General features: G+C 46.5%; 1 protein-coding gene across 2 annotated transcripts in view; it reads right to left on the bottom strand.

Annotated features, from left to right (window-relative positions):
* NEURL1B (neuralized E3 ubiquitin protein ligase 1B) overlaps positions 1-27,186 on the bottom strand; it is a 35,815-nt gene that overhangs the window by 7,027 nt on the left and 1,602 nt on the right. Inside the window, exon 2 of one of the 2 annotated variants that reach the window (XM_075056643.1) lies at positions 2,531-3,091. In XM_075056643.1, the coding sequence (XP_074912744.1) occupies positions 2,531-3,091 (561 nt within the window). Of the gene's footprint in view, positions 1-2,530; positions 3,367-27,186 lie in introns of those variants that run through there. The other variant, XM_075056642.1, reaches the window with a different exon arrangement.

Here is a 27,186-nt window from a genome sequence, read left to right as displayed (position 1 = left end):
TTGTGCAAGACAAATCCACAACACAGTGATGGGGGAAGGAGCACAAGCATGAACAGATATTCTTTTCACACTCCTTGTCATTGCCTTACAGCTGTAAGGCATCTTGGCACAGGTGTGTCCAAGAGAGGTCTTTTTACAAGAAGATTTCAAGCCTCATATCTCAGGGGTGTTCACACCACTGCAGAGATTTTAAATTGAGAGCTTGTCCCAAAAGCTACTTGCTGCAGGTGTTACAAAGAAGATTTTTACAGTAGAGAGTTATTTTCCCCTTTCATAGCACAGGGATTTCCCTTCCCACAAAGGGAAAGTCAGGATGCTGACTCTTAATTAGTTTCCCAGATTTTCACCTCGGCCATGCCAGGCCGGGGGGGGATTTAAAGGTGTGGGGAGGTTTGGGAGTGCCTTCCTTCTAACTCCACCACTGCCCAGGGCAGCTTGGACACTTCACTCTGAAGGTCAGGCATTAACCAGCTGAACAAAGCCGAAGCACATGGAAGTTAAGAGTGTGCGTGAAAGAAGCAGACTCCTGGTCTTCCCAAAGATGGAGAGGGGAGAATCATCCCAGCACCAACACTGCCTGCTCCTTGGAGGAGAAAATCACCAGGCTTTTACCAAAGAAGGAAAAACACCCAAATCCATCCAGCAGCTGCAAAGCAGAGGCTGCCTTTGCTCAGAAGCTCACGCCGGAGAGGCCATGGTGTAGGCTGATGGCTGGACCAGCTGCTTCTAGCAAGCACAGGGTATCCGGCAAGAAATGCTCCCACAGAGGAGTAAGACACATCCAAGCTCCATGAGGCTGAAAGATCCATTTTGTTCCTCTGTATTTGACCTATATTTCACAGCTTTCTCAACTTGCAAAAATTTGGGGAGAAAGAGACAGAGAGGCAAATGTCCATTATGACACCACCACACCTGCAGCAAGGAGGCTGGGTCCCCTGGTGCCCCAGATGGCTGAGCATCACCCTGATTCCTGGGGCAGTTTGTGGGGCTTGGTACTTTGATTTAAAAAAAAATAAAAATCAGAGTACCGGTGACCTCGGGCCAACTCTTTCACTCGGCACACTTGGATGCTGCAGGCAGGACTGGGGGGTGGGGAGCAGAAATAAGCTAAATCTTATTTTTCTAACTGTAATCTAATAAGGAGGAAGGACTGCTCTGGTGAAGCAGCTGCACTGACCAATACAGTAAACACTCCTTCACCTCTGTGATGAGCACCAGAGGCTGGAGTGCATCGCAATTGCAATTACAGGATAAGCTACTGGTAAGGTTTAATTACGCATTTGAGGCAGAGCAGGCAGGGCAAAGAGTTGTTTATGAGTAGCCTTCTCGCCTGTAAAATAATTGGTACCATTCAGAAGAATATGTGATGAAGCTGCCTGCCCACTGGACTAACCATTTCACAGCTTATTGCTGGTGTCTGCTCAGTGTGAGGATGGAGGCACCATTCCCTCGAGCAAGTGCAGCTTAGTTTGGCTGTTAAAACTGAATCAGCTCCTAGGAGCCTCCAGGAAAGGGCAACACACTTGTATTTTAAAAAGGATTCCCTGTGGTGTAGACCAGTTCAAAACACTCCATCTAACACCGAATTAATTTGAAATTTCAATGCCGTAGAAGTCACAGAAGTCATTCCATGGCAATCGGCTCGGTTTGCTAATGGGAACAAATTCATCCCCTCTTGCAGCCCTCCCCAAGGATGATGCTTGTAAATCAGCCAGGTACCACCTGAATGCAGCAATCTGCTTAGGGGTGAGGGGAGATGTGGCATGCAGTGGCAAGGACCCCGAAGCACACAGGAGCTCATGCTACATTTTCTCATCACTCTTCATTCAGCCGGCGGGCTGCATCCTGTGCTGCTGCCGGTACTTTGCAGACATACAGTGATGCTCATGTGTAAGGGAAGGGTGAGTTGAGTTATGTCTGCAAAAACAGCTTGTTAAACTGCCAGTCTAGGAGGGGGCCACGGCCAAAAGTTGAGAGAGGGGCTGGGGAAGGGCACCAGGAAACTCTTGGGGAATGGGTGGTAGTTTTCCAGTGGACTGGCAGTAACTGGTAGCTGGGAAAGAACAGGGGAAGCCAGAACTGATCACCTTTGTCGTCTCTGTCCCTGGGGCCTTGCTGTAAAGCAGCACCATGTTTTTCCACACCATAACAGTACCATAGCTAGCTCAGAAAAAGCTGGATAAACTTTACTATGTAAAGTATTTACTTACATATTTACTTATGTATTTATTTATTTACTTATGTATTTACTTTACAGGTAAAGATTTCCATTTATCCCTTCACATGGCTGCTATAACATAGCCTTAAGGCTTTCCGTCACTGACATCTCTAAAATATACTGCCCTCTGGATCCCCACTGCTGGCAAAAGAAAAATGGTTAATTTGAGGTACAAAACCAACAGTAAATTAGTTTTCTTACGTGTCCCGTAGAAATGATCAACCAGATGGATCATGCATCTTTTCTACGTGACCATGCCTCTGTGGAAAGAGCAACCAGAAGAGCGAGCCACAGGCCAAAACACACACTTACCTAGTATTTGCACTTCATGGGTGATTCCATAGACGTCTATGAGCGCCCAGAGAGGGCCGGAAACTTTAATACCACAGTGAAACAATATTGGCTCTTCATCATTAATACTGTAGAAGACTCTCCCATGACGGTCAACCCAGAAGGCCAAGATATTGTCTCTCACAGCAAACCTCTCCGGCAAAGCTTTGGCCCAGTATCCGGGTCGGGTCACTAGGTCCGGACAGGCGTACTTTGGTATCTCCTCAGAGCTCATCTGCGACGGGTCGTGAATGGTGAAGCCAAAGCGTAGGGCCCCGCTCCAGCCGTGGTGGACCGCCACCAGCTTCAGCCTGACCTTCTCGTAGAGGTGGATGGGCCGGTTGGTGAAGGTGACCCCGTTGCAGAAACTGTTCCTCCGCGTGGCCTTGCGGGAGTGAGCGTCCAGACGCACGTTCTTGCCTTTGGCTTGGGAGTGGAAACGCGGCGGCTCCGTGATCGTGAGGACCGAGCGTCTCTCATGGCTGCTGTTGGGCAAACTGTAGTAGGGGCGGCTGGAGACGGAGCGGGTCTGGTGGCTTGTGTCTGCAAAAGGAGAAACCGGCGGCTCTGTCAGAAGTGCTTGACCCGAGCCACGTGTTAGCTCAGCCCCGGCAACGGGCTTTGCGTTACTCGCCGGGAACCGCACCATTTAATCTTAAAATGTTGTGCTTGGCCACAACCTGCTCTTTGTCGCACCGATTTGGCCCTCAGCTTTATGCAAATGGAAGGCACGTGTGGCTCTTGGGGCAAAGGTTAGGCAGCTGCCCTTCTACACCCTGCAAAGCTGGATGAAAACGAACATCCTTTTGTTCCCATCAGATGCATCCTATCGCACTCGGAAAGGCCTAACGCTTGTGACTGGGGCTCCGAGTTTCCTATTAGTAATGCATGTGCTGTTAAATCACCAGCTGGCGGCCAGAGCCACACCATCTCTGAGAAGCATGGCTGTTAAGACCAGAGCTGCTCAAGATGAACGCGGATGTAGGATACTGATTTTTGTGGGACATGCAGCCACTGGCTTCTCTGTCCCTTAATTTTGTAAGGATGAACAGGAGCTTTTGAACAACACAAATAAACCAAGACATTTAGCAGCTGGAGCACTATCTCTGCATCACCAGACTGTTCTTCCAAAACTTTCAACCCAGTCCTTGGTTCAGATATCAGATGAAACTGACACATTAAGGAACATTTCATCCCACAAAGCTTTGCCTTTACACAGAACTTCCCATTTGAGCTCAAAGCACTTCATAAACGATGATTGTTTTCAGCTTCACAGCACCACAGATGGCACAGAAATCCTGCCATCCTCGTTTTACAGATGGGAGAAGGAGAATTTATGGGTGAGATCTTGCAGCATTTAAAGTCAATAGCAATTTTGAGACCAATTTCAAGAAAAGCAGATTTAAGGCCTAAAGTGAAGTTCACACAAGCGTGAAGCAGAAATGAAAAAAGCTCAACTTTTAATCTTAAGCCGTAGCTATAAGTTCCCCGAGGCAGCGACAATCTCTTTTGCATATCCCCGAACACATGGGGTCTTGCTCCAGGACCAGGGCTCCCATGACCACCACCACCACCATGGCATTACAGGCGCTTTGATCTCCCCATTTCCCACCCACTCCACCTCTCCTCCTCTTTGCACCTGGCTTTGTAGATTTTTAAAGCAAAAATGGAAGGCGTCCTGGGTGCTCAAAATCATCCTGTTAAATATAAAACTGCATCACATGCACACATTTATTTTGAAATATTTTACCACGTTTGAAGCTTTAGAAGCTCCCTGCCTAGCCCTTCCTTCAAGCTGCTTCCTCCCTGTGTGTAACCCCTGGGTTTGCTTCGTGACAAGGGAAGGATTTTCTGACACTTTTGTCAGAAAGACATTTTTGTCTTCTTTCTGACACTTTTGTCAGAAAGAAACACCAGAAGATGCTGGGAGCTCAGCTGGGAAAGCTGACAGGAGAGCTGCAGTTGTGACACCTTTTTTTTGCAAGCAAAACCATACCAGGTAGGGCAGTGAGATGCTGGGACTTGCAGTCATGTCTGAACTAAGAGAGGCTCTAAGCAACCGCTGCCTTTGTAAATGCAAGAGAAGAGGGGTTGCAGGCAAGATTTGAACATGAGCTTAGCCCTTGAAATCTGCAACAGGAGTCAAACAGCTACAAAGGCAAAAAGCTCCTGTTTGCATCAAGACAAAAAGGGCAATCCTAAATTATGACAGGCAAACGCAGTGGCTAAACAAAAGGTCTTTTGTATCTCTTCATTCGTACTGCACGTGACAATCGCTGTGCAGCACAAGGTAATGGTTAATTCTGGTGTACACTAATGTAAATAAATACCTCCTTGTTCTTACACCAGTGGGGGGGGGTATGCCATTTCCATGCCAGGGCCACAAAGGCAAAGTTCTGGGGGAGACGGGGAGAAGAGAAGCCCCTCCTGGGTGTTAAATCCCCTCGGGGCGGTCTCCCTGCCTGGCAGAGCACCTCCGCTCACAGCAGCACTGAGGACCAGGCTCTCCTCCGGGCTCTCCCAGCGCGGGAGGGGGTTCCCTGGGGCTGTGGCGTCAGCCTTGGCCACACTTGCAAGAAGTATGGGTATTTCTCTTGGGAATTCCCAGGAGAAATCTCATTTCTTGCCTCCTGAAGAGCTAAAACGCAGAAGATGGCTGCTCTCAGCACAGACCCACCCGCAGCTCATGTGGGTGCTGCTCCGTGTGTCTGCCTGCAAATATTACCGATAAACGATGCTGCTGCAGAGGAAATACGGTCTGGGGTTTCTTTAGCAGACAGAGGCACGGTGGCATGAACCCAGCCAGCAGGCAGTGCTGGGCGAGTGACCCTGAGCAGCGAGGGGTGAATCCTCTCCTGGCCACGCTTTCCCACACTGGCTCCCCATTTTTCACCGGGATTCACAGAGCCTTTGTGCCGTCCAGCTGGGACATGGGTCAAGCAAAGCCACCGACGGGTGCTGCCGGGACAGCCTCCGAGGGGCTCCTGCGGGACTCAGTGGGCTCAGTGCTGCTCTTTCACATCTCTCCCCACCTTGCTGGCCAACAGCCTCCCCGTGTAGAGAAGCCCCCATTTTATAAACCATTGAGCTGCTTTTTTTCCTAAAACGGTTAAAAACAACTGCCCTGTGAAAGCGAGCGCCCTGGTCTCAGTGTCTCTGTGTTGGCCAGGAGGAAGGAGGGAAGAGAGCTTCTGTTCTCCCCGCTATCACCAATAATCCCCTGCTTTTGGAAAGTGTGGAGGACCGAGGCAGGACTGACAGCGACAGCCGTGTGACGGACAGAAGAGCAATGACACGGGCACCCACTTCAAACGCAGCTTTGGGTCCACCCTGCCAGAGAGGAACTTGGGGCCAGGGTTTGGCTTTTTTTTGTTTTGTTTTTTTAAAAACAGGAAAGCATATTGTGGCTAAACAATAGGAAAGTCTCCAGAAGGAAATGAATGGATAATTTATTTATAACGGCGTCCCCCCCTCACATGAACACCTGCCAGTTGCCACCAGGAATAAAGCCTGACATAACCCAAGGCAGGGGAGGCAGAGCTTTCCCACTGAAACACGCCTGAAGCTGAGCTTGGGCATGTGCTTTACTCATTATGTACTGACGGGGACTAGGCAAGCTCAACAGGATGTTTGTGCCTTTGAATTGCCCTAATTTGTGGCTCAGCTTCCATAGTTTGGATCACATTTCAGTCCCTCTGCTATTTCTCCAAACCCTCTCCTGTCTGTGGTTTCCTACCCAAAAGGCCGTCAGGGATAATGACAGCCAAGCTCGTGGCAGAAATGCCACCCTACACAAGGGTGCCTGATGCCGTGACAGGCAGCTAAGAGCTATGCCAATGCTTTTTTTTCAGCTATGAGATTCCTACAACTCTTTCAGCAAGTAATTTCTTCTCTTTATGCCTCACTTCCCTGCCTAAGAGAGTAATAGTACTCCTCCACCTCGCAGGAAGCTAAAAGGATTAAAAAATGTAAGGTTCTCAAATACTACAATCCCTGAGCCCTGTAAGCAAGTCAGCAGGCTGGCTAGATCATCAAAAGGGACACGAACGCACTGGGTCCCCCTGGGTGATGTCTTGAGGTCCCATCCAGCACTTTTCTTCTTTTCATTACAGAGTTTTCCAGTTTTCATCCCTAGTCTCACCAACTGCAAACATGATGCTTGCAGCATGAGTCCATCAAACGCACGAGCAGGGCTTCAGCAAATATGAAGTAAGCCAGGAAAATGGAAGAATAAGCTGAACTGAAGGATTAAGAATGGTGTAGGGCTCTTCACTGAAATCTGCAAAAGAAACCCTTCTGGCAAGGCAGCATGTCCATCCACACCCTCACAGTGTCACACGAGCGGCACTGAAACAGATTTGGGTTATGGGGACCCATGCTCTCAACTGCAAGTAGATATCACACATCTGAAACTTCACCTGCCTTCCAAAAGGCTGGGACATTTATTTCTTAGGTTATGATGACCTTTGGAGAGGTATTTTAACAAACATGCACTTTGCATTTCAAAAAGGTACAGCAGGCAGACCCTGGACAAATTCCACATATTTATCATGGTTCCAGTTCTAAAAATAAACATTTCTTTCACCCATTTGTTCACAGCATCGGGTTTGCTGTGGCACTGTAATCCCACTGACAGCAGCAGACAAAATTCAGAACAAGAGCCCTCTCCAAGCCTGCTGCTCTCTAGGACACAGGACAGAGGAGGCTGCTGAGCTGGGGAGTTGACCTTAAGCCAGGTCAATCCTGCCTTCACTTACCCTGACAAGCTGGGCAGGAATAATACAACAGAAAGCCCTAAAATGAGGGAGGAGAGAATAACGTTCAAGACCAGAGCTACAGCAGAGCTATGGTGAGGGCAGCCTGACAGTCGGAGGAGGAGGAGAGCACTGCCTTTCCGATGTGCCATGGGTAAATCCACAGTCTGCACCAAAAAACACTCCCTGGTTCCCACAACCCTCTCCTGATGGCCCCCTCCAACTAAATCCATGACAAAAGACACGCAGGATCACAAGGTAAGCAAATTATGGGGCAGCCAGGTGCTAAAGAGGGATGCATACTGGATAAAGCAAGGATGTCAAGGAAACAGAAATTACTGGGACCACTACCCCGTGGATGAACAGCTCACAGGAGAGAGAGCTCATCAGCATGCAGCTGGAGTGTGGTCTGCCCACGTTGTTCAGAGAAAAGGCTGAAAGGTAGCAGCGGGCAGCCTGAAATCTATCTATTAACGCTTGCTGCACAGGCGAAAGGGAATCCACCTAACGCGCCTGTGTCTTATCTTTATGGCCGCTGCTTTATCTGTAACTTTAGAACTTTTTCCTATTACAGTAGATAGTTAGGTTGCTGCTGCTGCAACAACCCTGTTGAACATTAAACAAGGCATCTGGGGAGAGGGGGCAGGTGACTTTTGCTTTGAAACAGGAAAATCCCAACAGGTGGGGACAACGAGGTCAAATTTACTGCATGACCGCAAGCTTGTAGGAACAACCCTCACGGACTGAAAGTAAATCACAGCGCAGTCCGGTAAAAGGAAGGTCCTCGCCGCGCTCGTCCCACCGCACCTTTGCTGCTGGAGACGATGCGGCCGCCCACGGGCACGCAGGCTGGAGCCTTGCCGGAGGCTGGGAGAAGCAGGCTGGACTGTTACTGCAGATAACAAACCTTAACGGTAACACGAAACAGGATTCTGCTCCGACGCGATCTTATCTTCTGAGAACAAGAGATAAAAATCTGTTCACGTATAAATTTAGTGCGCTGCCTAGACATCTATGGTTTTTTTAAATACAGAAAATGTGTTGGGGAGATCTGCGGGAAGCACTGGTGTTGCCTATTCCATGCTCACCAGTGTGAATTTGTAAAGTTAGGCTACCAAATCCACTATAAGGCTGCTACAAAAAATTGGCCTCATTTCCAAACGTCCTGCTGGCTCAAACACTGGAAAACTCAACAATTAATAAATATCCCCCATTTAAACTCCTGTGGTTTGCAAGACCACACCAGAGCCCTCCTTTGGTGTAAAGGTCTCCTTGCCTGGTCCTCTAACCTGAGACAAATTTCCAGGGAGTTAAAAAACCCCACACGGTTCACTTGCAATAGTGATGCAGAAATGGAGGCGTTAAGGGGAGATTGAAGAGCCTGTAGTGAATTGCAGGAAATGTGACATTTTTGAAGAGACTAATTTGGGAAGGAGGAGAGGAGGAAAGACAGAAGTTGTTTCTTCATTAAAAGAAGGTGTGTTGTGGCACTGAGGTAACTCTCGATGCAAATAACCAATGGTCATATAACATTTTGCATTGCAAAACAGTCCAGAAAAATCCCGGGCAGAGAACAGGGCTTGACTTTAGCTCACAAAATCAAGTTGTGCCTGTCTCCACGAGGATTTTCGAGCAAGAAAACCCTCTTGCTTCTGTGGCCAATGCTTGAAAACAAACATTTTATGGGGGATTTTAAAAAAAAAATGCTAAAATCCATTTTTTTCTAGGCAGAGGCTAATGACACATTTATTCTGGTCTTCTAGGCATTCCTCCATGAAAGCAGAGAGGTATTTGCCAACAGCATTAGGCAAAATCCTTTTGTTCTGATCCTTTTTCTCAAACCAGCAAACACAGGCAACTGCAGCAGGACCTTGCAGTATTTTCCAGGCTGCTCCATCCCCTGTCTCCCACCATGTCCTCAGGAAACAAGCTCCTGCATTGCTGCTCCTTTCAAATTAAGCCCTTTCCTTGCAAATACGAACACAAAGTTCAACCACAACATTTAAAAGAACAGTTACCTTGACAGGAAAGCCAACGCCAGGCCTGAGCTCTCCCAGTTAACCGAACATCACATCATGACACCAGCACTGGAGCCAAAAGATGGCAAGTGCAGCTGAAACACCAATGTCTCTCTCCAAGATCCACCAGCTGGCTCGAAGCAGAAAATAAACCATGACAGAAGGCCTGCTCCAAGGATGAAAGTGCTGATAGCAAATCTTCCACGACCTAGAAGCGATCACAGAGCCCCAAAGACTGAGGAGAGCCAGCGCTCTCCCACATCAGGCAGGAATACTCTTCCAAACCACTTCCAGACCCTCTGCTTGACTTTGCGTTTTGGTAGTAAAGGAAAATCAAACTTGACACAAAGAAAGCCAGTGCATGACACTGATGGTGTGGCATTTTCAGAGCAAAGTGAGGAGCCCTGAGCTAAACTGATAGAGTCTTGTGGATCAGGCTGTAGAAGCAGGGTATGCTATCAAAAAATCTACTGCTGGGTCTGCAGGTATAGGTAAGTCCATCTATGCTCACCTCTGTCTCCTTGTTCCCCCATCTCTCTCCTGTTGTGCCTCCCACTGTGCACACACATGAATTTTGCTGCAAAGTTGGCCCCATCTTTATTACAGGCTTTCAGTTCTCCTGCATATAAATAGCACTAACAATCCACAGAAGCCAGCGATTAAGCATGGAAAAAAATCTCCTCTCCCCCGTATTATTAGTGAATCTGGGTCAATGAGTCTGCAACTCTAGTAACAAATTCTTAGACTTAGTTAATGAGAGACAGAGCAAGAGCAAGCGGGAGAAGGATGGAGAAAAGGCAGGGTTCATGCCATAATCCCTGCTTAAGTCTTTTGGTGCAAGTGATGAAAGCAGCTGCATGATAGATGAGGAGCTTTGGAAATGGCACAGCTTATTGTAATCCATTATATGGCCTCGACACCCAAGTCCACTGGCTCGTGTCAGTCAGAAGGCCATGCTCACAAGCCAAAGAGCTTTGAAAGATGTCAGGGATCTGAAAATCACAAAATATGGGATGCAAAACCAGATGAAATTTTTGGCTACTTGCTGAAGACAAAAACAAGTCAAAAATAATCAGTCAGCCACTCTTACTATAGCTCTTCTTGGGAATTTCTGGACTATGTTCTCACTAATATGCTGCATATGCAACACATATGATTTCATACACCAGAAGAGCAAACCTGTGCCTCTTACTTGATGTATTATGTTTTTGCAAAATTGTTACCTTCTTTAGAAAGTTAAGTTTAACTTGGGAAGAGCAGAGGGCGGCTCAGCTCACTTTATCTACCAGTCCTAAACTTAAAGAGTCCATAGCACAGTTTTGGGAGGTGATCAAAAGCAATGAGAACTAAGCAGTTGATGTCTGTTTAAGGAACTCCACAAATGGATTCTGAGGACTGCTAGGCTGGGAGACTAAATATTTTCTAAATCTAAATGCTCAGCTTGTCAGTCAGTGATTAAAATATGTATTTTTGTGATTTATTATTTTCGTTGTTTTCTAGAAACAGACAATAAAGTGCACCATAAAGCAGAGAGCACTAAAAGATGTAACACTTCAGGTGAGAAAGAGTGGTCTGGGGGAATGAACTCAGCTGGAGACCCAAAGATGGGAAGAGAGGAGCAGAGATGTGGATGGACAAAACCCCTCATTTCTCTGGGGCGGTTGGGTTTTGCTTTGATTTACTAAACTCATATAGAAATGGGGTCCAATTTCCATGGATTTACAGTGCTAAACCTTTTTTTTTTCGTTGGCTGTTACTTTGTGTGGCCCTGAAGCCCACTACCATCTTCTGATGCATCAATTTTGTTAAATCAAGTGTATTGTGCTCACTGCAAGGCAAACCCAACCTAGAAAGCCAACATCCAAGGATTCCATTTCAACAGTGGCTTTGCTGTTATGTCGCAGCCCCTTCTTCCTCAGCCTGACTCAAGGAGAGTCCCACAGTACATGTGTCAGGGCACCTTTTTCTCTAATGACTGCTACTACAATTGTTAGAGAAGGACTTTGTCTTCAGTGGCTTCAGTGCTCTTCAGCATGGCTCAAATACGGATTTTCATGGCATCAAGACAGACAAAGAGATATTCTTAATTTTATAGAATATCATGCCACTAGGGTCCGTCTCAGAGATCCCTTCCCCTTCCTCCCTGCTCCAGGCCAGCAGCATTCACTGCTGCAGCAGAGACCACAGGCACAGCCTAACAGCAACCCAAGAGACCCCCAAACCCTGCTGTATTACTCAGTACTGCTGGTCCCTCGAGGCTTGAGGCCACCATCTGGCTCTTGCTTTGAGGCCAGGAGGGACCCTGTTGTTGTGTCTGCAGGAGACCCATCGTATGTTCCTGATTAATCACACTGCACAGAAAAGATCCTAGTTAAAGCATTTTTCACAGATTAAAAAATGAATCTGGGTTTGTCTCCTTGCCCCCAATTCCTCTCCATTCATTAATTCACTTCCAAGACAACTTTTCCCCTACCAACAGTATAAACAGCTCAGAACTGCTTTTCAGAGCAATGCTTTGTTCTGAACCGGTGTTTTTCTTTTCCAGTCATGACTGTGATTTGTTGAAGAGTTACAAGAACATGTGAGTGGCATAATCACTGACATTGAAACGGTCCATGCCTTCACCCTCTCCCCTCACCGCCAGAAGAGCACATAACGACCATTAATGCAAATAGACTCCCTGTCTCCATTGAACCTCTTTTCTTTTGACCAGCTGTACCAAGTCATCTGCACTGGGGATTTATAAATAGTGACCATGTCATTCCAATGTTAATGGCTGTTAATGAAATTGGAGAATGAAATGCGTTCCCTTTTAATATCCTCTGAGCAGCAATTTTATTCCAACCCATGGTTTCAATACAGGGTTCATGGAAAGAGCGCTGGAGCTCGGCACATCCTTCCCACAGCCCATCAATGTGTCGCTTCCAGCACAGACAGGAACAAAAAGAGGGAAAGAATTTTGTTGTCTCCCTGATGCAGGAAACCCACCCATCCCCTACAGACAGGCAGCGTCACAGCGCTGCACCAGGGCAGCTTGTGAAACAGGGAGAAAAAAAGATTTGAAAAGTAATAGCGGTAATTTAGCTTCACTTTTGATGCATCGTTCTCTGAAAACACCCTAAAAGCCAGTGTTTATGTTGTCTTCATCCCTCTGAATTCAGATTGCATACAATCTATGCTTACGCCCTTCCCACCTCCAAAAAGCATGTTTGGAGACAGGCCAGTACATAAGACGTGCTGTCAGAGCCCTCCCCGGGTCTGCGTCTGCACCGTCCCGAACCACGCTACAGCTGAGCTGGACCACGGGATGCTCAGGTGGGGTGCGTGATGCTCGAGCCAAGAATTGTTACGAGCAGAGTGGGTTTTCCACGCTCGGTAAAAGTGCAAGAAAACTTTCCTGTAAGCACGGGAATTGTCCAGTGCCAGGACTACAGAGGAAGAAAAGCTGCAGATGAAGGGTGAGATCAGCACTGTGAGCGCAGAGCTACAGGCGCAAAAAGAAGAGCCTGGCCGTTCATTTCTGCCTTCAACTTTTTCCAAGAAAACCTTATGATAAAAGGAACAAACCTGCTATTTTTCTTTGCCTCAAATTTGTTACAGAAGCCTCTTTCGTCTTTATCTCCTCTCTTCGTAGTGGTTCTAAGGGTCTCTTTTTTCCCTCCTAATTACAACTTCTCTATAGTCAAAGGACAGGAAAGAATTCAGTTTAAAAGAAAAAACAGTGGAGCTATTTCAGTCCAAACAGGGATGGATAACCAGAGAGCCATTAGATTTAACGGTGGCACCCATACAGGGCTTTTGATCTGTCCTAAGGGAGCCGCAAAACCGCAGGAAAAGGGAAAAAAAGGCCTCTAGGAAGATGTTCTTTCCAGCAAGCCCTGCTCCCAACATGGTGCAGCATTTTTAAATGCTGTCCACAGTTCCTTTTATATTTACACACAGTTTAAACAGTGATCTGGCAGCAAGAGGGGAAAATGCTTTGGGAGGAACGCATGGCTGAGGAAGCTAAATAAAGAAGTGGCCAGGTCTTCAATCATCCTATATTTTATATATACAAAGGCTGCGATTCCACTAAGCTTTTCCGAAACAATATGTAAAGAATCCAAAACAGGGCAAATGGATGGGAATAACTGGTTATAATTAAATCGGGGGGGCGGGGGAGGGCGGGAGCATGGCTCTTCCACTCTGCCAGGCCAGTTTCCCTGGAGGCATCACAAAGCACAAAGGGATTTGTGGTGGTGGGACCTCTAATGGGTTATAAGTAACTGCACAGGAGCTGGGTCCAGCCTGCACTGGGTGGGCTGGTGCCTGAGGCCAACACTCTCCCAGCAGGAGATTTTACATAAATTTAATACTGGCCAAAATCTCTTTCCAAGCGATCTGAAGGGCTGGTGACTTCACTCAACTCATGTACAGTCCAACCTGTACAATAATATCACGTATTTTGTTGGCTGTTTTAGTTAATGTTCAGACAAATAAGCTGTATCTTTGGAAACAGAGCCAAAAATCTTTAAAAGGAAAAAAAAAGGAGAGTTCTTTGCTGGTCCGGAAACAGAGGAAAACATTCAACTAAAAAAAGATGCATCCTTTTTAACTTGGTTGAAATTTTTTTGAATGCATAGTTTTCTGCTAAGCTATGAAGCCAGTTTGAGAGGCAGGTGGTTGTGCAACACTTGGCTGCTGCGTGGCTGAGCTGTGAGAGCCTTTTCCATGATATCTACAGGAATTAATAAGAGGAAACAAGAGCCACTTCAAGGCATTAAACTGTCCAAACAAAAGCAAATACAGTCATACCACTACTGGACACACAATGACCTCAGCCCCTTTCTTCATCTCAAATGTCTTCAATTATTTCAACACAAAAAGGATTTGAGCAAGAGGTTTATTTTTAAGCCTCCATGTCAATCTTCTTAACACCAGTGGGATTTGATGCCAGCACACCTAAGTCAACATCAACATTTTTCTCCTCTTGCTCTCCCTTTGTGGTACCACAGCCGAGAGATAATAAAGGTAGGTGAACCAAAGAAATCTGGAGATGAGAGACAATTCCTTGCATTGTTGAAGATAAATGCCAGCTTTTTTTGCTCCTTCCCGCAGAGGAAGGAATTGCTCCTGAGAGATGGGGTGAATGTGCGAATTATACAGCAAACAAACAGCACTGCAAACTCAACACCGATCACCCGTGGATGCCTGCCTGTCAGGGGAGGTCCAGGCAATATAAGGTACTGGTTTTCATCATGTTTTCCCACCTCTTTAAGGTGGAGCTTGGACCATTGTTCAGCAAAGAACACTTGGTCAATACCTTCAAAACAGTTTACTGCAGAGCTGCAAGCTGTTGTTATTTTTATAGCTGTGTTGTATTTTTTTTGTATTCTTCATAGATCATTCACACTTATAAAACCCCACTGTATGGTCAAACAGCACACTCCTTAATAACTATGGAAATAGAAATTTTAGAAATCCCACATGAAACAATATAAACAGCTGTCTAAAACCTCCCATTTCCACCCAGATGGCTCTTGTTTCAATTAACCGAATCAAACTTCAATTCAGAGTCACTCACTGGCCTTGTTTGGATTTACTTGGAAAAACACACCTATAAATCACGTTTGGAATACTGTGGAGAGAAAGAATTTGTTTCTCTTTGGGTGGTTCTTCTGTTTTTTTCTTTTTTCTTTTTTTTTTGGGGGGTAGAACAAATTTCATTACCAGACAAAAAATACACAATTACATGTTGACAGCTTAGAGCCTCTGGTGGTTCTGGCCACAACAAAACATAGGCAGCTGCGTGACTACATGCTGTCCCTCTGCTTCTTCAAAATAGGTGGCACCGAGCGTCTCCCGTGCTGCGTGTGCCACTCACATCATCTCCCAGGGACTTCTGAGCTGGAAACATGCTGAAAAAGGGATGTCAAAAGTATGGAAAGCCTGAGGTCATTAAAACGGATCCACACAGGGGCTTTCCCTTGGTCCCAAATCCACCAGACACTGGGCGTTATGGGTGCCGCTGCTCACAGAACGCCTTCTTGAAATACCAGATCTGAGCAGTCACTTGAAGAGCTGCAGGAAAGCCCTCTCCGAAGCAACTCATTCCTTGCAGCAATCTGCTGCTGGCAGAAGGGGAGAGGCTCGGCGTCCCCGAAACCTCCCTGCATCCCACAGAAAGGTACGTTCCCCCTGAGCAGGCATGCTCCCCGCTGCCCAACCCCTCGTCTGCCAGCACATCGAGGAATTGGCTTCGGATGAAGCCAATTGCACTCAAGATGTCTAAAAATAACGCTGAAAATCATCTGAATGGCAGTGGCCAACATCCACGCTGGCACAGCTCGGTCGGCTCAGGTCCACGGAGGACTTCCGGCACCCACGTGTGCTGCGTGTGCCACAGCAAGGCGTGCGTGCACTTTGGGACGTGTCTGAGCTTTTCCTGACGGACAGGCAGACCAGAGCACCCACCGCCAAAGACAAACTCACCACCCTTTGCTGGTGAAACCAGCCTGCTGCTTGCAAGAGCTGCTCGTGGCAGATGCTAGGAGGGAAAGGGGCCGGGAAGCGGCACAGCTTGTCCTCAGCATCACCCCGGGATGTATACCATGCCCCAAACGCCTGTGCCGACCTAGCCCTCCTTACCCCTTCCATTCCCCATGCTTTTGTGCATGATGAGATATGCTCAAAACCACTGGTTCCCAATGAGAAAACCCCTTCGTTAGCACCACAGCGGAGGTTTTTTCAGACAGAGCCTGGGACATGGGACCAGCAAACCTGCCATCGACAGCCCCAGGGCGGAGCAGGTGCCTGCCTGACCTCAGCAAATTCAGGGATGTTTTCCAGCTCAGCTTCCTACGCACGCAGAGCTCGGCGAGACAGCAGCATGTCCTCCCGTGCCCTTTTAGGTTTTTCTAGGCCACCCTGGTCATGTAGGATCAATAGCAGAAGCGTTTCATGCCATTGGTAACCCCCTAGGAGCCCTCGCCTGCACACGAGCAGTGCCATACGGCCATGTCTCAATGGCACACAAAACCTCTCTGACTGCAACGCTTCCTTTGCTCGGAGAACACAAGATCCTGCAAAACTGCGTCTTATTAGCTTAAGGTGGTGCCTAATAAGGAGGAGCTGCTGGTGGGGCAATACCAGCAGACCCTCCCCAGAGCAGACCCAAGCCGTGAACCTCTCCAAGCCAGAAAGGCAGCACCGGGAGCCTCCCCTGGCATGGGAACGGTATTCCTCAAGGACTGCACAAGGCATAAGCCTGTGCCTAAAGGCCCTGCCCTTTGCTCCCATCTTTCCCATCTGCTTCGCATTGATGCCTCATTTCTCACAGCAGTAACTGCTGAATTTGAATTGTTTTCTGCAGCTCCCCACCCTGTGACAGCAGGGTTTTGGATGGGGACATTTCTTCCTTCTCTTTGTCAGACCTACATGTCCACATCGGGCAAAGCCCCGGTGCAGCATATGCACGCAGGGTTGCACGGGGCCACCAGAAGGATGGAGAACAGCTGGCATGTCTGCCTCGATCATTCCCCACCACCACAGCCCCAGGCTTGCTCCCCAGCATAGATCCCAGGCAGTGCTGTGTCTACACCCCCTCTGCCACCAACCATGCCTTGCCTGAACCCCTCTTGGGGGAAACGGTCACTTCCCTGGAGAAAGAGCACTTCAGGTCCCAAAACCCACAACCCTCCAAGGCAACAGAGTGGTGAGCTGTAAGGCAGCATCACTCCCTTCAGCTACTCTTTCGTTGCCACAGAGAGAGACAAGTCACAACTAGTGCTCCCAGCACCGCTGTTAGCTCCGGGGGAAAAGATTACGAAAACGACAGGGAGAGCTTTAGAAGAGCGTTGACTCGGTAGGGCAGAGACCCAAAGTGATGAGCCTGCCGCGATGAATGACAGCTGGAGATGCACAACAGCAACCGCTCCAAAGTGATACCCTGGCTCACTACTGGAATATAGGCACAGAAAGACATAATACAGGAATATAAGCACGGAAATGTCCTCAGCACTGACCTACCTAACATTTCTGCCCATCACTTTTAGTCCATTGGAAAGGAGGAAACAAGGACGGCTCGGTGCAGGGCTGTGTTCAAGATACAAGATGCAAGGAGCAAATCAGGGAGGGAGAAAGTATGGTCAGGACCCAGAGGCACACAAGGAAAGCTTCTCCCTCCTTCTGGGACTGTCTCATGAGGTTGCACCGTTAATCTCATCTCAAAGGAAAATCTGAACGACTAGCTAAGGGGTACTTGACATGGTCTGATGATTGATTCTACTGGCATGCCCATATATTTCAGTATTTACAGGAGTGCAGGGTTTTTTTGCATGGCTGTATAAACATTTACTACATAGGAATGCATACAAAAAGATGGTTTGAAAATAGTTTGTTTTAAAATGAGAAGTGGTTTTGACCTCTCTGGGAGGAATGTACCTCTGCCCTCTGCTTAGAGATGGTCAGCTGAATGCTTGAAGAGGGTGGGAGAAATAGTAAACATGTTCAGGGAGCTGGGAAGCAAATTTTTATTTTTGTTTTGCTTCTAAACCTAGCTTTTAATATTTCTAAGAGCAAGAGGCATTTCAAAAGAAACACGATCCCTCGCAACTCAATTTTGAAAGGGGGCTCATTTTTAATCAAAATAAATTTTAAAGGAGAAAAATGCACACGGGGACGGCATTTCAGGGAGAAAGGGCTTCGCAAAGCATTTGAGTAACTAAATGTCACAGTGTCCTCATGAAGCAGATGAGCTGGCAGCAGAGCTGGGGGGGGACCCCCACCCTGGGGTCCCCACCCTGGCACCCATAGAAGAGAAATAATCTGCGCTGCTATTAGGAAGCACTGGAAACCATCACTTTGCTTGTTTGAGGGAAGAAAGGACTGTTTTAACCAATTCATTATTATGAATATTAAACAAATCAAGTTTTGAAGTTTAGTTCATAACGACTCCAACTTCCGCTATTGTTCTGCTCTGTAAAATCAGACTCTCCAGACAGTATCTGTCAATCTGATTACTATGTAGTTAAATGAGGGAGAAAAAAAATTGTTCTCTCTCACCTGCAAAAAGCTATCTATGCCTTGTAATTATTTGCCTTGATAAATTTAATTTACTTGAGTTTTCCCTTCTAGATTTGGCTGGTCAAGTTAAACTATAAAGATTATTCATAGAAAAGCAACCACAGTTGGTTACTAGGATACAAAAAATCACTTAGTACGTTCCTCCAATGAATAATCCCAGCAGAACACACACAAATTCAATAAATTATGAATTTCTCTTTCTCTCTTACATAAACATTGGGGTTGCAGAGGCATTTCTTGGAACCCTTTAAAATAAATTAATATCTTAATTACTATGCAATAGCAAAACAAACAGAGGGGATAGCCAAGCCTTGCAGGTGAGCTGCATCCTTTGTCTAGACATGAAAGTTATTTTGGAACAAAGGCAGGGTGCAAACGGATAGCAGATTCATTATTGCCAGTATCTATGTGCAGACACTGGTATTTGGCATGCTCACATGCCTTTTCAAAGCAGATAACGTAAGCAGTAGAGTAAGCTAATTTGGAAGAAGGCATTCTTATTTCAGAAAAAAAAAATCTCTTCCTGCACAATTCCACGTATACAAAAGGTCTTACATAAATGCACTTGTTGCCAGATCTCTGAACCTACAAGGTGAAGCGAGAGATAAGTTTTCCTACATTGGGTGGCAGCTGCCAAGCCAGTCCATACGAGGCCAGCATCCACAGGGCAGCACAACTGACACTGCTGATGGGGAAAACAAACTGCAATCAGACTAAGTCTGCCCCAAGCCACTCAGATATTTTTGGAAACAACACCCAGACTCAGCAGATCGATTTTGGATACTTAACAGCATTTGGTCTTTCTTTTTTTGTGTGCATGTGTGTGGTTGTATCTTGCTCTGTCTTTTCCTAGCCCTCATGATATCCCCTAATAACAGCAATCCCCAGGCATGACTCAGTACAGACTGCTGTTCAAGGCTATGGTATTTAAAGACATGCTATGGGGTCTGTTGGCTAAGATCAGTTTTTACAAACTTTAACCAAGATGCACTTCCTTGAAACTCTGACTTGCGAAGCATCTGTCCTTCTCACCCTCTCCCTTTGATCACATCAGCAGCACAAGCAGTGCTGTTCTGCTGCTGGCAAATCACCCAGTAATTGCTATTTAAGACTCACAAATCAGATGCCAGTGTGAAGATCTGCCTCATACTCTTCAGAGGACATCTCCTTTCCAGGAGAGATCAACCAAAATGCCTGGCATACTGAAATATCTGCAAGCCTTCTTCCATGCAAGTGCAGGGAAGCTCCGCTGGCATCAAGCTTTCCCTCCCCTCACACATGGTCTCAATGTTCAACTTTTATGTTTCAGCCCTCTCTGCCAACGAGGCTCTCGTGCAGACCCCGTGCCGTGTCCCCGTGTCCCCGCAGGCTCGTCCCCAGCCCATCCTGCACAGGGCTACGTTCACCAGCCAGCCACCAAGTCCCAAGGGGCACCGTGCTCCAGAGCAAATCCAACGCTGATCATCAGATAAAAGTTGAGCCACTTAAACAGTCTTTCCATTGTGTAGTTTGTCCCTACGAACCATCCTGTGAAAGTTATCTCTGTTTTATAAGCCAGCACAATGGCCAACGGCCACCACACAATATATCAGCCAATACTCTTTATCACTAAGAGTGAAGCAACAGCCAGTTAGCAAATTATTTCAGTTTTCATACTTAGAAACCCTTTCACTTTGCAGGACAAAGTAATCAAGAGTTTTTGATGGCGTCCTGTGGAATGGACCGCCAAAGAACAGCCCCTTAAAGACGTGTTTCTTGGGGGCACACCTCTTTGGCAAGAGCCTGCAGAGATTATCTAGCCCACCTTTACCCTCTGATTAGCTCTACTAATGCCATTCCTAGCTGATGAGTAACAAACTTGTTCTTTAAGACATCCAGTGATATAGATATTCCAATTTACTGTACCCCATCAAGGTTTTACACTGATGTTAACCTGCCTGGCTGGCTTCTGGAGAACATGTGCTCAGAGGTCCTGGTCCTGTCTCCTCCCCAAAAAACTGTAATTCACTGCAGCCTCTTAGTTGCTCTTCTTAGCAGCAATTTTGGCCACCATCAGGACACTAGACCAGACAGATCTCAAGCGCCAAGTGTTTTCTGTTACCAAAAAAAAAAGCTCTATCCAACCACGTCAAGTTCAAAATCCCAAGAAATAGCAATTTCTGCTCATTAGGAATTATGCTTTCAACCTTAGCATCCCACCAAGGAGATAACTTTTGAACTCCACTCCATAAATTACAGAACATGTTAAGCTGAGAAGCTAGTGCCCCGATGAGACAAAACAGATAACAGGCTGAGAAAAGCTGTTGCCACAGTGCTAGTTATCACTGAGGAAAGAGAGATACTGAATGAAATTATTTCATTTCTGCTGCCAAATGAGATATTCTATCTTTTATCTTTGGCTTGTCAAGGCAGGGCTTGGCAGATTTAACATTTGAGTTATGGAGGAGGGCAAAAATCAAACCACTTTTTTCCCCTAGCATTTGGAAACCTGATGGAAAACTTTCACTCAGGGAAATTCTCTCTTGACTGACTGTCTTCCCTGTGTTGCTACTTGGGCAATGGAAAACAGAGCTTTGCTTTTATGTGGTCTATTTATTTCTCCCACGTAGCCATAAGACATTATGCCATCAGGAGTGCAATCACAAGAAACCTCGAGTCACAGACAAATAGATGGTTAAAATAGGAGAATTCCTAAGTACAAAAGTCTCATTGTTATGTAAATATCCACAGTGAAACAAGAAAATGGAGAAAACGCTTCTGTTATATGCAACTATCTAGCCAAGAACTCTACAAACACAACTCCATCCATTTTTCTCCCTTCAAAGCATCACTAGCTCTTAAAAAAATCCTAAATGTGATTTCCCTGCTGCAACGAAAAGCTTTGAAATGCAGTTAAATGGTTTTTCTTTAAAGAATCTTCCTGTATAATTCCAGCAGCAAGTGAGAATTCATTTCTTATCTTCTGATTTGGTTTCTTTACACCAGTCCTGTTGGTGCAGAAAGGAAAAAAGACATGCTGGAACAGGGAAGGGGATGGGGTCTGATCCTCTCAGTAGGCAATCTCTGAGCTGCTCCACTGCCAGAGGTCTGAAAGAACTGAGAGAGAAAAAACTCCTGGGTGGGAAGCAAGCCCTGCTTACACAAAGCAGAGGAAGATATCTCCCTGGACACAGAGGGAAAAACAAATTAATAAGCAAGAAATCACTTTCCTCTCCCTCACTCCTCCCCAAAGCCCCACTTCAACTGTTCAGACACCAGGAATTTAATGTTCCAGCACTCAATAATTGAGACAACAGGGCATCCAGGTCTGAAGAGAAAAGCTGGCACAGGTACACTGAGATAAAGCTTTCAACCAGACATCTCGGTGCCAGTGATTCATGCTTTTTAACGTATAGAGGGAAAAAAAATACAGCCATCATCAATATATGGAACAACCCAGAGTAAACAGCATCTCCTTCCCAACAAGCATATCCTCCCACGGGCGTACATCTTATCTAAGGGACCATCGGGAATGGATTGCTCCAGCTAATGCCTCTGGGCAGTCCTGCTGGATTTGCAGCATGCAGTGAGGTGGGATGGGGAGGGAGGTCTTCAGAGAAGCGGTAGGACCTCACAACCTAAGGACACTGGGGCCATCAGAGAGACACATGGACCGTTGACACAGGGTCAGTCCCCTCCAGGACACAGCAGATTAGCGATGCCAAGGGCAAGGGTGGAGAAGCTGCCTATATGAGAAAACAGAACAAAGTATGGAAATGCTCCTATAGCAAAACTTCCTCCAGCAGTCACAGACAGAAAAGCCTCCCCGAGATGTGACATGGAGCCAGGTCCCTTCCGACAGCTCTTCGGGCTCCCACCTCTTCCCACGCTTGTTGGTAAGTAAGCGCACATGTGCCCTCCGGGTAAAGTCTGGAGAATGGTGTGCTGGCCAAGCTCTATTTTGATGCCAGGAAGCCCCAAATAAGCATGTGGCTGAGGAGCTCATCAGGAGCAGGGAAGGTGCACGTCGTGAGTCAGCCGTGTGGTTTGGCTGCCACGGCAAGAAGCAGCAGCAGGCACGGGAAGCCAAACTGCTCCGGGCACAAGAAAGGAGACAAACAAAGGAGCTAAGACAGATGGAAATACAAAGAGAAGAGACGGAGGAGACTGAACACACCTTCCCCATATGGAAACTCAGATGGGATCTGACACGTGTTTCAGGGGATCACACCTGGCCTCATCCCATCTTGCGGCTCACGAAGCCACCCCAGCAAGGAAGCCCCTGCTCCCGGGTTCTCGCTAGCTCTACCCCTGGCTGGTCCAGCAGATTTGCTTCCCTGCTTCTCTCCTGAACCCACCACATCCATCACAGTGACACGCACGCACCACCTTAGGAAAGCCTGCTCTTATTTTAGCTACCAATCCACACAGATAGGCTCTGTAAACAGTGGGATGCTGATGAGAAAGAAAATGTTTCCTTTCAAGGCAAACTGTGCAGCAGGACACTGACTATCCAAAAGTGCAACTCCAAAACTCGAGGAGCTTGAATGCTAAATCCACTGGAGCTAACGAGGACCAAGGTGCTTATTTGCACTCCTAATTGAAAAACCACTGAACGTGATACCCAAGGAGGATCCTTACTAGAATGGGAAGAGAAGCATGGCATAAGCTTCAAGGTGACTCATCCTTTTCATGTCAAGTAAACATTAATGCCCGCACATTCAAACTTGACTGCCTAAAGTTAAAGAGCTTAAACATACTTAAGCACCTCCATAGGCTGTCAAATCATAATGTGCCAGGAAGCAGCAATTTCCTTTGCCTGCGGTGAGGGCTCTCTAAGAGTTTTGCCTACACACACAGACTTAGGGGTATGATTTTAAGCATCCACAGTAGGGTGAGATGGTGACACACGGCTCCTTTTGACCTGTGGCAATTATCCACAGAAATAAAAGGCAAAAAGTGCTCTTTGCCAGATATCCTACCTCTTAGTAGAGCAATTCCACTCTAGAGTGTGAACAATAAAATAGAAGAGAGGGCACCTGCCCAGCACTATCCAGCGTGAGAGTGGAGAGCAACAAAAAGGTCTTGCTTTAATGACACACTTGGCAATGTGCTGTGTGCGTCTGACAGCACACTGGCCATGGGGCATGACACACAGCTCCACTTAGCACCATCTTGATAGGTGATGCCTTCCTGGAGTCAAGTACAGTTGTTTCTCCAGTCTCAACAGCCGAGATGCCAATGGTAGCGCTGAATTAATTATGCCAGTTGGCAGCAGCACATTTTTGGGTATGTACTGTGCAAGGCTGGTTAAAGATAGTCCTCAGTATACGATCAACCTGTTCCAGCTCTAAATCACAGTGAAGGCTGAGCAGTTTCACAGGTTTCCTTCTGAAGAGTGGAAAAGCAGAAAGCTACAAAAGAAGCAGCGAATTAATCTATTTTTTTGCATGTCTATGACCTTCTTCCTGGAGATGCTTCATGCCTGCATGTTAATTAATTAACTCTCAAATAGCCTTATAAGCCAAACAGTGTTTCCGACCTGCCTTACATACAAAGCAAGACCATGATAAAGCCACTTACTCAAAGGTCACACAGGGAGTCAGCAGCAAAATCAATGACAGACTCTAGAAACCTCAACTCCCGAACTAAAAGAGGCAGAAAAACAGACAAAATAGGGCTGTTATTGAGGCAAGATTAACACCTGTAACCAGTGTTGAACCAAACCCAAACCAAAAACTAGTCTGAACAGGTACCTTTTTCACTCAAACCAGAACAACCTGAAGTGTTATTTTGTAGTTTTGTTGAAGTCAGACTGGAACCAAACCAAACAATTTACTGAACTAATTCCCTACTCACAATACCAAGAACTCCTCCTACAGTGTAACACTAGCAACTAAAGGGAGAGGAGGGACCTGAGAACAAATCTAAACAAAAATGCTCCTTGAGGCTGAGTTTGTAGCCCCTGGAAAAGGCAGAGACATCTTTTCCCACTACATGGTCTTTGCTACTCACTTCTTATAAAAGTGTGTATATTATGATAACACACATCAGTATTTTAAAAAGGATACACAGAAACATAATCTTTTGCCCACAAGCTATAAATTCCTGTTGCTGTACTGTAACCAGGACCCTAACGACCATCACCGTTTTGCAAAAGACTGGCAGATGGGAGCATCAGCCCGGTGAAGGTCTGAACCTGGGATTTTTGATTTGCTGAGAAAGTGTTAATTATTAAAAACATTTTTCTTAAGAATACAAAATAATTTCTTGAAAATAAGAAATTGAAGTCACTTCTGCCAGAACAAGCCCCATTCTCCCTTGTGTTTACCAGACACAAATGCCACTCATACTTGGTATTCCTCGCAGTTGTGAGGAAGGCTGTGGGAGAAGCACTGCAATCAGATCCCAGCCAGATTCTTAAAAGGGAATTTGGCTTCTTTGTTAAATACCAATGACCCTATTTGGGCCAGGATCAACAACTGGATCCCAACTGGAAAGTCCTTAACTCATGCTTCAGCCAGTGAGTGCCTCCTGCCTGCCCTGCCCACCCACGGCAGCAGCTGCCCATGCTCACCCCACCACGACGAGCTGCCGCGCACCACAAGGACACTTGCTCCCTGCCCAACTCTCCTAGATGTCGTTCCTCACTTTTTCCTGCACCTTGCAGCTCCATGTAAGGCCTTCGCCAGGTCAGGGGAATTTTCACCTCTCCCAGCCTGCCAGTCCTCAAGTACCGCTGGGCTCCCTGCATCTTCAGGGGAGGCTTCATGCCTCCATCTGGCTACTAACCATTTTCTGAGCCCTGTTGAAAGTGGCTGCCAAGGAAAGCAATTAGCACAGAGAAATTAGCACCGTCCGTGAAGGTGGGGTGCGGACGTGCGTCGCTTGCTGCCTCGCTCACCAGTGAATTAACTCGAGAGAGCAACTCCTCTGGGGAGCACCGCGGGTAAGAGCAGCCACAAAGCCCCATGTCGGTATGCAACCCATCCACCACCACCATCCACGTGGCCTCCCAGCCCACTCTGCAGGTCAGGACAAGTTCCACCCATCGGCTGCAATGCTGCACACCTAGTTTATCACCTGTAGGAGACAGAAAAACGGCATGCCTCAATAATAAAGAATTCACTCTTGCCTAACAACCTGCCCGCAAATCGTCTCGAACAATGGGCAGCGGTAAGGGGAGGGAGACAAGAAAATATTGACATCCAAGCGTAAATTCCCACGCTGCACTGGAGATGCAGTGGGAGATCCTCCCACTGTAGATGCAGGAAGGGTTGGCAACAGGGTAGCGCGGAGCGGTGTCGGCCAGCACTACGGAGGAGCCCGAAGGCGAGGGGGTCCTGCACACCCCTCCGGGGCCAGGCCAGCCGCAGGAGGCAACCGTCCTGCTGGAGGAATGTGTCATGTATCATTTAGCTGTCATCTAGATAAGAGCGATTTCCACCACCACCTCAGGACCGTTGTTAAGCGTATCTGACACATCTCAGCTCTTTTCCGTTCAAATGCCTCCTCAACCGGTTCAAATATAGAAGCTGCCTTTCATTAGCCCTAGCCTATTACTCATTTCAATACCACTGTGGTCAGAAACCTCGCTGTTAATTTGACAAAGCCTTCATCCATTGTGCGTTAACCATCAGATACTTGGCAAACACAAGTTTCCCAAGCTCCAGATACAAATTTCTCCGGCACCGATAGCGTGTGCTCTTGTATCATTACATGGAAATGTGGAGAGAAAGGGAGAGGCTGTGCAAGGATTTAAAGATGCCACAAGCACAGAAAACATATTTGAACAAATTTAGGTATAAAAATTAGTTGAGCTGTGTTCAATAGGATTTAAAATTGAATTCCACTACTTGAGAAGAGTATTTCCATTTCTATGTAAAACCTGAATTGTTGATTGTTTGGCTTTTCCAGGAGCCAAATGATGAAGGTCCACATTTCCTTGACATTTGATCAGAATGGAAAGACATTTTCCACCTTGAGCTATTTACTGTGAACAAAACGATAAAAAGGGAACAGCATCAGTAGGCTTCTACAGTTAACTGATTTAACACAACAGGTAGGCAAATTTTAGTTTGGGGATGTTCAGTCTGGTTTTTTTTTTAATAAATTACTTCAGCCCGTGGGACAGGGGAGAGCAATTCCTCTGTTAGTTAAAATGAAAGTGCATTGCTCAGTCTGCTAAGGTGAAGAAAGAAGTGCACGTTGGACAAAGAAGAGGAAAGACTTAATTCTGATTGATTATCTTTGAGTAATTCTAAACAGCCACAGCATTTATAAATAGGATTTTGTCCAAAAATTCAGTCTTCTGGAAAAACTTTATAATTTTCAAAAGGACGTTTCTAAGAACAGTTCTAAACCTGCTTCCCTCTGTGATGCCATTTGGATAATGAAAGACAAACAATACATCCAAGCACATCAATATGAAAAATTGCTGAATTGTGTCCAACTTGACAAAATAGGTTTATAAATTTCCAAACTGCAAACATCCCAAATCTCTTCTGCAGCCACAGGTTAACAGCTTCTTTTAACTGCTGCACACAGCTGAATTTGGGGAAAAGACACATTTTCAGCATCTTCCAGCACATTAGCGAACGGTGTTCAAGTGTCCTGCGTGGTTCTGCCTTGCGCAATTTGACAAATGTTTGCAAATGGCCTATCCCCAGCAAAGCAATCCTTACAGACAGCCTCCACCTGGCAGGACAGGACGGAGATTTTCTAGGCCACCAGAACAATGTTTAAGTTGGGAGGTCTACATAAATCAAGTCTTCGGTTTTTCCCATCAAACTTTCCCACTTTCTTAACAACTTCTTTTGAAAGC

The sequence above is a fragment of the Buteo buteo genome, chromosome 24 (genome assembly GCF_964188355.1).
Source record: "Buteo buteo chromosome 24, bButBut1.hap1.1, whole genome shotgun sequence".
In the NCBI taxonomy this organism is placed as follows: Eukaryota; Metazoa; Chordata; class Aves; order Accipitriformes; family Accipitridae; genus Buteo; species Buteo buteo.
This window is presented reverse-complemented; position numbering and strand designations above follow the sequence as displayed.